Genomic DNA, 12,664 nt, shown 5'->3' with positions numbered 1-12,664 from the left:
ATCTAAAATGCCACTCGCACGACTAGAGCTGTGCGCCGCTCTTCTTCTCGCTAACCTTCTAGACGCCGTTAGACATACTCTTTCCCAGAGATGTCATATCAACGAAATATACTCGTTTTCAGATTCATCTGTGGCGCTTACGTGGATTCATTCTCCGCCGTATAAATTCCATACATTTGTGGCTAATAGAATTACTGAGATTAACTCAAAACTTCCCGCTAAGCATTGGTTTCATGTAAAAGGCATTGAAAATCCCGCAGATATTATATCTCGCCCTGTAACGCCTAAAGCTCTAGTCAACAATCAATTTTGGTTTAATGGTCCCAATTGGCTAAGCCTTAGTTGTTCTGATTGGCCATTGAAACCTTTTACGATTAATCCTAATGGTTGTTTAGGAAATTTAGAGACTAAAACAATAAGTTTAGTCGTTCAAAGTCCTGAAGATATTCAGACTTCTCATCCAATTGAAATTATGGCTGAAAGAATTTCAAACTGGTTGAAATTATTACGCTCGGTTGTTTATATGTTACGTTTTATACAAAAATTAAAATCTCAACAACCTATTTCTGTACAAGATTTAGAATTTTCTGAACTTTATATAATCCGCTTTGTTCAAAATAAGCATTTCTCTAAAGAAATTACCGCTTTACGAAATGGGAAATTATCTGATAGTTCTCTACTCAAGTTAAACCCTTTTATCGACAAGGAAGGCCTTCTAAGAGTCGGTGGGAGATTATCAAACTCTGAACTCGATTTCGGTCAAAAGCATCCCATTTTATTACCTTCTAAAAATTTAATAACTCAATTGATTATTGATTATTATCACGTTACTAACCTTCATACAGGACCTTCACTATTACTCGCTCTTATAAGACAAAAGTTTTGGATACTATCCGCTAGAAACTTAATTCGTCAACGCGTACATAAATGCAATATTTGTTTCAAACTTAAACCGAAATTCACTTACCCTCGCATGGGAGATTTACCTACCTTTCGCATTTCAAAAGTTAAGTGTTTCGTTAACACTGCTGTAGATTATTTAGGCCCCTTTTTTATTACACATATTCGACGCCGTGGAATCAAAAGCCACAAGGCATATGTTTGTCTATTTGTGTGTCTCGCCACCAAGGCGTTACATTTAGAATTAGTTTCTGATCTCAGTTCAGAATTGTTTGTCGACGCTTTCAAACGCTTTATAAGTAGAAGAGGTCCGGTTTCTATGATCTATAGCGATGGCGGAACCAACTTTATCGGCGCTAAACGAAAACTTAGTGAAATTTATGATTTATTACAGTCCACAGCTCACCAAAATTATATCAGTAATTATTTATTGACAAATAAAATTCAATTTAAACATAGCCCGCCGTACGGTCCTCATTTTAACGGTCTAAGTGAGGCTAATGTTAAGAGTGTTAAAACTCATATACTCAAAACTGTAGGCTCTCAGATCTTAACTTACGAGGAGTTCACAACTGTCTTAGTTCAAATAGAGGGTTTGCTGAACAGTAGACCCCTTTGTGTGCTAGGTACTGAACCTGAAGCAACTGCTCTCACTCCAAATCATTTTTTAAATGTTACTCCTATAAAATTTCTTCCCGCTGAAAATTACCTTGAATCGCCTGATAATCGCTTATCACGTTATCAATTGTTATGTAAACTCACGCATGATTTCTGGCGTCGTTGGAGCCAGGAATATCTCACTTCCCTTCAACAAAGAGAAAAATGGACTAAGTCCTCAGAAAATATAAAACTGGGTACTGTAGTCATACTCAAAGACAATAATACGCATCCTCATTGTTGGCCCCTGGGAGTCATTACAGATGTTTACCCGGGTAAAGACAATATAGTTCGAACCGTCAAGGTTCGCACTTCTTCTGGGAGTTATATACGTCCAGTAATCCGGGTTTGCCCATTGCCTACTCAATAAATGTTATTACCTAGATTTATATATTTTAGGTTGTAAGTTTTAATTTTTTTGTTATTAGTTACGTATCTACTCAAAACTTGCAATTGTATTTATTCCTAGTTCCTGTATGTTGTTTCATGTAATATAGAGGAAACCTCTAGGCCGGCAGACTTGTCTTCGCCAATTATTTATTTTTTAACATATTTTTTATAAACGCAACACTACATATACGCACTCTTTCACGCACGCACTCAATCCTATTCCTGTCCCACTCTCACACATTTCCCAAATTTCGAAAAAGAATTTTAAAAAAAAAGCGCGCCAATTTCGTCTCCGCGCGCAACTGCACCGCTCTCTGCATCGATTGTGAATATTCGCAAAATTCATCAAAGACGCTAAAACTTTATTAACTACGCACCCCGGGGTTAATTTGTGAAGTGCAGTGATTTGTGTTTCCCAAAAACTACCCTTTGGATCGTGGAAGATACCGGCGCTGGACAAGAGCTCGAGTTACGGATCAAAGGTACTCCTTGTCCATTTCCTTCCGCGAGACCACTTATGCATATATTATTAAGTGTACAGCGCTTCAAATATTTGAAATAAAAATATTTTGGTGATTCTTCTGGTGGAATTTTTCATTTCTTCAACCACAGCTTTAAATTCCAGGTCACTGTAACCAGAACACCATCACCAAGATAATAAATTTAAACAAATCCACATTACTATATAAATCTATAATACAATCAACATTCTTTTATACATAAAATAACAACTTAAAATTTCAATTACAACTAAATATTATGTTTCAGATTTCTTTCTGCTAAAAGGATCTGACCACACTGGCATGTCTGAAACAAGGTCAGAAAAAATGTTCAAATTAAAAAAGTAAAAGAGAACTTATAAATTCTTTTAGTTATCTAGTTTCTGCTTCCTGTTTTGTTCCTGCTCTGGTGAGATGTCCTTTTGAAACATCCTCTGTGGGTTAATAGAAGATTCTACCCTACTCACAAAGATGTAATTAAATTCAGGTTTGCTTTATACTTTTTCCTTCTTGTAGAAATACTAGAAAGTCTCTTTGGTGCTCCCCTAGAAGCCATATTTTTGATTTCTTTTAATTATTTGACATCACTCAATAACTAAAGTAGAAAAAGAATAATCCTTCATACTAGCCTGTTTTGTTGCCATGCTATTTTATTTCTATTCCATTCTATCACTGTTCCTTAATAACTAGGTATAATATGAAACTGTTGTGTATTTTTTTTCCAATGTTTGACCCATATCACAATCTTAATATTGATACAACTGTACTGTGTTTGGAATGAAAATATAACAAATTTACTTACTTCCTGGCTGAATTTTTTCTTGATCAATATTTTTTCTCAGCTCCTTTTGAATTTTCTCTGTAATAGAAATAAGGCTCATATTATGAAAATGAACTTATAAGATATGATTTTAAAAGTATTATTATTTATTAAGTACATGTTAAGTTACTATTATGTGCATATTTCTGTGGACAAGCTATGTGAACAAGGCACATCTAAACTTGTTCCCAAAAGTATTCGATATTTCAAGCCTGAACTGTACTTATTACGTAGTTTTAAATGAAACTTAACAATGTTCTTAGCTTTCGTACCTATTATATTCACATAGGTAAAGAATTAAATAGATATTACTTACTGTATTCAGAGGAGTCGATCATCGGACTTATAGCTATTGGATACATTGTGAGTCCTATGAATCCAATAAGACCACTTACAAGTGCTATAAATCGCCCGTTTTTAGAAAATGACATATTGTTTTTATTATCTTTTGCTTGAGAGAGTTGATAGGTTGGGTAGGTATAGTAATTTTATTTCTTTATTATTAATTTAAGAACTTTTCAAGAATCAGAATTGTATTTATTTAAGTATTTATTTTCCCGTTGTTGACATTTTATTCTGACTTTTGACAGTGACTTTTTTATATTTGTCCCACATGGGGTAGGTAAACACTTTGATCTTTGGCGCTTGGTTTTTATGATCTAGAAAAATTACCCTTCTATTTTATGTAGTACCTATTACCTAGGTATGTATTTACTTCCAAACTAACTCGAATAAAAATACTCCTTGGGTATATCTTTGAATAAACAATAAGTACTACTACGTATATGCAAGTAATTATTTTTTAGAACAGATGAACTATTTTTAAGTTCATATTATTAACTACGAAAAAAAAATTTAATGAAATTGAATATCATTCACCATTAAGGAAATCGCGTCTTTCGAGACTTGTTTGCAACCAGTTATTGTGTCTACCCCATTTAATAGTGTAACCTACATACAAAAATCACGTCTTTATTCCTAACGGCGTAGACAGAGATAACAGACTTGAAAAGTCTGAAAGTCTACGTTCAGCTGTGCTAGATTTGAGATTCAAATAGTAGACACAGAATGTTATCTCATCGCTTATAAGAAGTTTGGAAAACTGGGGATCCGCCCAAAAAACATGACTACTAAAACAGAACGTAAAGTGTAGAATAAGTTAAATATGACTGACTCATGATCTAAAACGAATTATGTATATAAGTAATTTATTATATATTATTATATCCGCAATAAATTATTAACCTTTGAACCTACCTAGAGTCCAAGAATAATTTGTTATCTTATGACAAATAGCATTTAACACTGATAGTATAAACAAAAAGATCAATAATATTATTTGTCAATTCATTCATAAATGATTAATGTCCATTAGTTCACAGCTTACATAAGTACCAGAGGCTTCGTTCGCGGAGATCTAAATCATCCACGGGAGCATTAATTTTTCTTGGCATATAAAAACGATTACCCGTATCCTTCTTATGTCAAAATACCAAGCTACCCAAATGCACTGTAATTCGCCGCTATTACCACGTTATAAAATACCTTGCAGGTAATTGGATGTGCAGTTGATACAGTACTAAGATCTACCTAGGTACGAGTAGTTAGTTGAAGCGTAAAGAAGTGGCAATCAATTTGCGATCGTCTATTTCTCTCACGTGCAGGTGGAAATATCAAGCAAGGGGTTTGTTTATGAACTTTGAATCCCTCTTCTAGACAAATGCTATGCCAACCAGCTGTTCGTGGTTAACATAGGTTTGGTACCTAAATTTCTCCGAAGTGCTAAAGTAAGAAAACCTTGCATTGCTTTTGCAAGGTGCATTAATGAAACATATATATACCTACTTAGAAAACTAACGACTCCTTCCGGATGGAGTAGACAGAGCCTACCTTCATCTTTCCCTTATAACAAATATTTACATTACAATATACCTAATGTAAATATTTCTTTAGCTTTATTCACATACCTACATCATTCTCTTCATGCAAGATCATAAATGTAGCAGCTGTTATTATGCCATAAAAACAAAGTGCCACTGGATCAAATTAGACGACACACGTAAACATAAAACTAGTTGGATAGACATGCACTTGTTCCACCATGATACATCTCAATGGGATTAGTGGGATAGACGGGGTTTTCACCAGTATTATTGATGTTCGTATTTAGTACTTACCAACTTGCATTTAAAACCTATAATGGGGATACCCGGTAGGTACACCGGATACGATTTACTTTACATCTAGGACTGTATGTATCCTTCATTCGTGTTTAAGAAATAAAAAGAAATTATGAACTCTTTGTCTATGAATAAAAAGACTGGTTATATCGTACGAGTATAATGGTAGATGCTACCAATCGAGTCCCGCGTAACTGTGTGTAGGGAAACAGGTACTCAAGTAATTTTTTTAAAGATGCAAGATTTTTTGTGGATATTTTGTCTAGAAAGAGATGAATCTGGGAGAGGTAGTTATGTCATTCAGGCTTACAACTTTTATTTTAGGCAGGCACCAAATCAGCATATTATAATAAAAACGCTATGCTGATTTGGTAGTGAATAAAAACGTTGTATGCCAGCTGTTTCGTTTCCTACGCAGACTGTGAAAGTCAAACAAGGGAAATGCCTTATAAATTTGGGATTTTACTTTTAGGGCTTATGTACTTGAATGATATTAAAAAAAAACGATATGAAGGCTCTATAAGACCGACGGAAGCCCAAAAATATATAGTTTTTTAATTTCTGTTTTGTGAAAACTGTTGCTTCTATTTGAATTTGTTTTTTTCAGTATGGCTTGCCCTCCCCTCTAAGAAGCAATGATTTTTCATTGATTCTTAATGCGGACGAAGTGGCGGGCCATAGTAGTATATAGTATTTTCTATATGAGGAAAATAATACAAAAGAGAAAGGATTCTAAAACAGCTGAAACTCAAACGAAGATTAAACTATTGTATCCTTTTATTTTATTGTTTGACTTGGCTTAATAGTAACTTACAAAAAAATGACTAAGGTAAATAAAATAGCTTAAGTCTAGTTAGTTTTTCTTCTTCCTACGTATCACTGTCAATCAACTCGTTCGTGTCAACCTTCGGATTGAAATCCACTTTAGTTACGCCTTCTTCTAACAACTCTAACAATTTGGTATAAACAAGCTTTTGCGCGTCGACAGCCCACAGAAAATCTATGTGATTGAACTCTTTTAGTGGGACAATGTAGTGCTCAATGGGGTTTGCGAGGTGCACATACAAATTTGTTACGTCCGAATCACTGGCCAACCAATCATTTTCTGCACTCAACAGCGCAATAGGCAGTGTTATTTTATGGACTGGGTACTCAGGGGGGATAACACTACCATATTGTTTAAGGTTTCCGTCAGGCCCATAATCAAACTGCTGGAACCTACCGCCTTTTTTAATCTCTTGCGCATAATGAACGAGGGTTTTAGTCGAAGCTCCAGCCGGAACATGTCCTAAGATGATCGGCAATAAGGTCTTGTTAAACTGACTCGCGTCATGACCACATAACACAAACAAGGAGTTCTCACATATTACTTCCTCGTAGTGGTTAATTTCACACGCATGTTTCGAAAGCCATCTCAGCACAGCGTTTTGAGGCAAAAATTCGTTGGCTCCGAGCAATTTCAATAGGAATTCTATGTTATCGCTGTACTTAGCCAGTAGCCTTATCGGGCTTTTTATGTCTGTCATGTACGCTACAGGCGCCAAGGCGAAGCCGGCTCTCAAAACTTTGTTGTAATGCGTCTTCGTTGATAACAATGCGAATAACACTGTTGTGCCCATTGAATGGCCAATATAATTTATTTTCACATCCCAACCTTTCATGTCCATAATGTAATCAATAACAGCCGGCAAATCGTGTTGACTCACTTCGTGAAAAGTGAAATTCCAAAACGAAAACGTGTCTACATTTTTGGATACATGTGCTCTGGAGTAGGTGTTTCCTCTGACATTGGCCATCCAGACGTCATACCCAGCTTCTGACAATATATACGCGAGTCCTTTCTCAGGTCCTGGCAGTACCCAATCAGCGGAACTGCCTAGTAAACCATGGTGCAGCAGTACTGTTTTTCGTGGAACAATATTTTTTGAATTCTTTGAGAATGGTATTCTATGAATGGTAAGTATATAACCGTCTTCAGTGACAACCGTGTGAGATTCCGCTGCGTATCCATGAATTGCTATTAGTTGCGGCGTGGTCATACGTATAGCTGGGTCATCTTCTACACATTCAAGTTCAGGTTTCTTTGGAGCGATGGTATCAAACACCTCCTGTTGGTTTGTCTCTGCTTGATCGATGTAATTTTTGAATCGTTTCGTGCTGCTAACATCATCATTTCCAAGATACTGCGTTACCGGTTTCCTGAAGTTCCGATCGTAGAAGTTCTTGAGACTTCTCCCTTTTTGTCTTACGTAGTTGGTAATCTGAGATGTTTTGTTTGAGACAGTTTCGATGAGATCTTGCGGCAGCCATCGAGATTCGCCGCATTGCGAGAATACGAACAAAATAAACAAAACAAAAGCGATCTTCATTGTGATGTAGTTCGAGACGCGCTGCTCGACCCGCCTGGCGATGCGAACTGACTGAACATTGATGTATAAGTGTAATTTATCCCATTACCACAGGTCAAGGGGGAGCATGACTAATGTAATATTTGTATCACAAAAGTAGTTTACAAACTTGTGATAACAAGGGTTACAATGATTCATGCCGCAGTCAACTTAAGAGTGATTTAATCGTCAGATTTGATAGGTTGGTAGGTACCTAAGTTATCAAACCCATTACGAAGTGTTGATAGGAAGTGTGGCTAAGTAATAATACAAAAATATTTTTAAGTAAAGCTAACTGTGGAATAAATGCTTAAAAGGCATTTTAATGTATGCGGCTTCCGATTGTTTAGAATAGGACCATACGCCCTATATTTTTTCCCATAGATGTTGTAAATGGTGATTAAGGAACAATTTTTTGTTCTGATGACTGAGTACTAAGTACCCCCAAATCTAAATTGGTTGATGATACATGTTACACTTCGTAATCCAGGATCATGGTCTTAGGGCGCATCCCTTGCTCCTCTCCTGTAACCAAGATTATCGCCAGGGTGAAAAAAGTGAGTCCCATAGAATTATTAAAGTTTATAAAGGTACCTAGGACATGAACATAGGTATCACCTAGCTTAGGCTTTAAAGTATATACCTACTTAATCATAAGCTTAAGAGTATTTGATGACATAGCTAATGATGTTTAACTTTGGCTTAGGTACTTACAAATAAGAAATTAAAGAAATAAAAACCCTGCCTGCTTAAAAAACATAAAGTTATTTACTAAAAAGGTAGATAACAAGATTAATAATTGTATGCAACCCCTTATTGTTTGTATCATATCCAATCCCTTATTGTTTGTAAGAGAAAAAGAAGCGTGATTCTATGTAGATATGTACGAAGTTATTAAATAGACACGAAAGACATAACCCTTTCTTTGCAGTCGGGTAAAATAAAAAGACAACCAAGAACCACAGGAAGGCAACAGATGTCTTTTATTTTGTTTTTCATTGTTATGGCAATCTGGTAATCAAACTTCTTCATGAGCTTATTTTTGCCAGTATTGAGTTTTAATCACTCATCGTTGTAGTTTACTATAAGTAGATGTTACCCACAGCTTAGCACTAGCACCTACATGCAGGTATATAGCCACCAATAGATTTTTGTCAATCCCACGGGAACTGTAATTTTTACTGGGATGCGAAGTACCCAATGTTCTTCCCTGACTCAGACGGTCTCGTGTGACTTAGGTAATGTCACTATCACTACGTGAGTATTACGAGAGACGCCGGCGACAGAACGTAGTGGTTATACCTACTCTCTTTGAGCGTAGGTGGGTGGACGTAGTAAGTTATACAGGTGCATTATAGAGCCAGTGAGGTAAGAAGGAACGGTTTCTATATTTATACGCAAAATTTCATGAAGATTCAATATAAATAAAGCGTGACGAGGACCTACCTAACGAACTTACTACTTACCAAAATTCGAATAGCTTGGCTCTTACCGCGCATTTTGGACAATATGGCTCTTTTTTAATACTTACTACTCATACTAAATATTTTCTTAAGATTTTAGGCAATTTAGAGGGAAATCAATAAGTGAGCGAGAATTGTCAAAGTAATGTACCTACATATAGCATTTGGCGCTCGTTTTGACGATCTGGCGCTTTTTACGATTAAATTATAATCTCAGCCAGCGGTCAAAGAAAATATAACAACGTTTTTACCAGCAGCGTCAGGTCAGCAGAACGTAGTGGTTTTATTCTCTTTGGTCAGCTGTTACTTCCACTGTCTGTTTGTTTGTCTTTGGTTTGTTTCAATAGGCTATTTGACTGTATTCAAAATATACATTTGTTTTATGTCATCAGTCTTAATATTATTTTTTTGGAGCGATTTGTAATAACGCGAGATAAAAATATTGCATTATTTAAACAAAATCCGTCTCAGAAAATTAGGTTTTTATATGCAGCTGTCACGTGACTAAAAACGAACGTGATTGGCTATTTCTATTATGACGTCAATTATCCATAAACAGACTGTCGATCGTACCGTTCCTTAGTGTTCGCTATTATTTTTCAAGATTTTATAAGTGTTTGATCGCTCAGGATAACTCAGATAACATAGGTATTTAATAATGGAAACCAATTCCGCGAAAGCTGACAGTCGAAACCTACCAAAAGTGGACGCAATAATGGTTGGAAGAAGAAATCTGGATTGTCTTCTTCAAAGACAATCCAGATTTCTATGCTGCCGAACTGAGGAATGTGAAAACATCAATGTAAGTATATCTTGGTAACTACTGATCTTAGATCATGATCTGAAACCACTTCTTGCGAATATTCAAATCCATCGGCATAGAAAAAAACAGTTTCGTAGGAGATTTTATTGTTGTATTAGTGCATTGAGGCACTGCACAACATTTATAGGAACTCATTTTAATAATTTTCACACATATGACGTGGCACAAGTTAAATAAAACAAGTGAAAATCAAAACTTTTCGAAACACCAACAAGCTTTGTATGATATTTACACGAAATTTACGTCACTGCATGCCATGGCCGCCATATTGCTAAAAGTCGCGTTTTGGCGGCATATTTCAATATTACATTTTCTTTTTCGATTTTTTAATAAAATAGCTGTAATAAAGGCAGAAAAGTATTTTTGTAGGGCTCCTTATAAACAAATAAATACCCTAAGATAGTTTTTAGAACTTTGTCAAATAGCCTATTCAAACTTTCAACCGGTACATACAAACTTTCAAGTTTCAAATTCAACAAACAATTCAATAGATAGTGATGTGCCGAGTAGGCTTAAATTAGTATCTGAGTGTTTAAGTAAATACTCGATTAAAAAAGATTCGAGTCGTAATTCATGTCAGAGGACTCAGTCAGGTACTCGAGTACTTAGATGATTACTCGAATACTTCTTAAGAATTGACTACTTTGATTACTTTAACAGTTTAAGCAAAAAATGTGTTAGGTTAGGTATGGTTTAAGTAGTCTCCTTGCATTCCTCATTTTTTGTCCAATTTGTTAAAAACAAATACCGTTATTGTAACTTAATTGCTATTATAATAACTAAAGTACTTACACCATAGGTACACTTTAAATGTATTTATTCAGAGTTTCCGACTGACATAATCCCAAAAGTGATGAGAGTACAAAATAATACTTTGTTTCTATTGACAATCACTCTTGTAAAAAGAGAACCGTCTCCAATTGATATCCATCTATTTTGAAGTCAGTCAAATACCTATCTAAAACCTTGTCCTAAATGTGACAAACACATTCCTATAAACTACATCAAAATAGATTCAGCGAAGCGCGACATAATCGCGAACAAACATACATACAGGTCAAAGTAAGATCCACCTCTTTAAAAAGAAACAAGGCTTGACATAACCTCATCAAATTTTTACATTTTAAACGCTACTTACTTATATGACGGCGTAAACATATAATATTTAAAACTAAACTTTATTTATGCAAAATGGGTTGCTTTTTTTACTCCACTTTTATAAATACATATTTTCCGCGACTAACTTCCCGACATGACGGACGGTATAATTAGGTATTTAAAATTAGACTTTATTTCAACGAAATTTGTACTCAATTTTGTATTCGAATTCTTTAAGTACTCGAATCCTGTATATACTGTCTATTCGAAACCTATATTTTCATAACTTCATAAGGCGTCCGTGCAGCGTGCGTTCGACTTCGTCAGACTAAGGGACCTGGATCTGACCGAATCGTAACTCGAATATATGAGTACCTACATACCTATCTGTTTTTACGAGTCGTCTGACTCGGCACATCTCTACAAAACCAACAAATAATTAGGGATGTCACATTGCTGTTAAAAAGTCGATTTTTATTTAATCGGTTTATTTTTTAAGTATGAAAAGTTGATTATTTGTTAATATACATACATCTTAAGAAAATAATCGATTTTATTATATTGATAGATTTGTTCCAAATTTTTCAATTAATGTCAAAATAAACGCCGTATACAATTATATCAATAGATTTATTCATTAAAAATAAACAACAGAAACAGTAAGTTCTTATATAATCAACACAAATTAAAGTTTTTAACAATCAAGTTTGAAAAATGAAGTTTCAGCAACGAATAATGAATAACATATCAACCGAATGTCGATAAAATACAGTTCATCGACTAACTCTAGAGAATGTTTGATTAAGTGAACCATCTAAACTGTTTTAAAAGCACAAAAAGACTGCACAGATGGCGTTTATGGAATATTATGGAGCTATGATATTATTCTTTGGCAGTTCGCGTTACGGGCTCCAAGCCAGAAGACAAAATCAAAAACGTAATGTTGGAGTGCATATATAAAAAATCGATTTTAATCGATTATTAATTTTAAAAATAAAAAATATATATATTATTAAAAATATCGATTGTTACTTTTAAAAAATCGATTTTAATCGATTATTTCCATAAACGATTTTTTTTTCACATTTCTACCAATACTTCAGTTATCTATCTATTCCTGTCAAAAAATAAAATAGGAAAGGAGAAATCCGAAGATTTTGTTTTAATCACTATTCAATTTTATCATTGTAAATTGTACGTATTTTATTTGTTTTAATGTTGTTCGTTCTTGTTATAATTTTCTCATCATGACTGAAATATTTTAAATATTAATTTTGCATTGCTGCCGACAGCCGTTGTTTTGCTCAATAAAAATGGACGACGGCCGCGAATGGAGGAATCTGGACTTTTCTCTGGAGAGTCTGCGAGTTGAGGACAAGGTCTTTGAGTTCGAGACAACATGAACATATCAGCAGCAGAATAAGAAAAAAAATCACCGCTTGAAAT

The 12,664-nt window shown here is 34.8% G+C and overlaps 2 protein-coding genes across 2 annotated transcripts; both read right to left on the bottom strand.

The window, feature by feature from the left end:
- Positions 1–2,603: 2,603 nt before the first annotated feature.
- LOC106138769 (small integral membrane protein 20) lies at positions 2,604–3,844 on the bottom strand. The gene is made up of 3 exons (XM_013340045.2): positions 3,584–3,844; positions 3,250–3,306; positions 2,604–2,754 (listed from the first exon to the last, which is right to left on the bottom strand). The coding sequence occupies exons 1-3, from the start codon at positions 3,696–3,698 to the stop codon at positions 2,705–2,707; spliced, it is 222 nt and encodes a 73-aa protein (XP_013195499.1). The 5' UTR covers positions 3,699–3,844; the 3' UTR covers positions 2,604–2,704.
- Positions 3,845–6,206: 2,362 nt separating this feature from the next.
- LOC106138766 (lipase 3-like) lies at positions 6,207–7,850 on the bottom strand. The gene has a single exon (XM_013340042.2). The coding sequence runs from the start codon at positions 7,814–7,816 to the stop codon at positions 6,317–6,319; it is 1,500 nt and encodes a 499-aa protein (XP_013195496.1). The 5' UTR covers positions 7,817–7,850; the 3' UTR covers positions 6,207–6,316.
- Positions 7,851–12,664: the final 4,814 nt, after the last annotated feature.

Source organism: Amyelois transitella, chromosome 21 (assembly GCF_032362555.1).
Source record: "Amyelois transitella isolate CPQ chromosome 21, ilAmyTran1.1, whole genome shotgun sequence".
NCBI lineage: Eukaryota > Metazoa > Arthropoda > Insecta > Lepidoptera > Pyralidae > Amyelois > Amyelois transitella.
The sequence above is the reverse complement of the archived record's forward strand: the minus strand, read 5'-3'. Positions and strand labels throughout refer to the sequence as shown.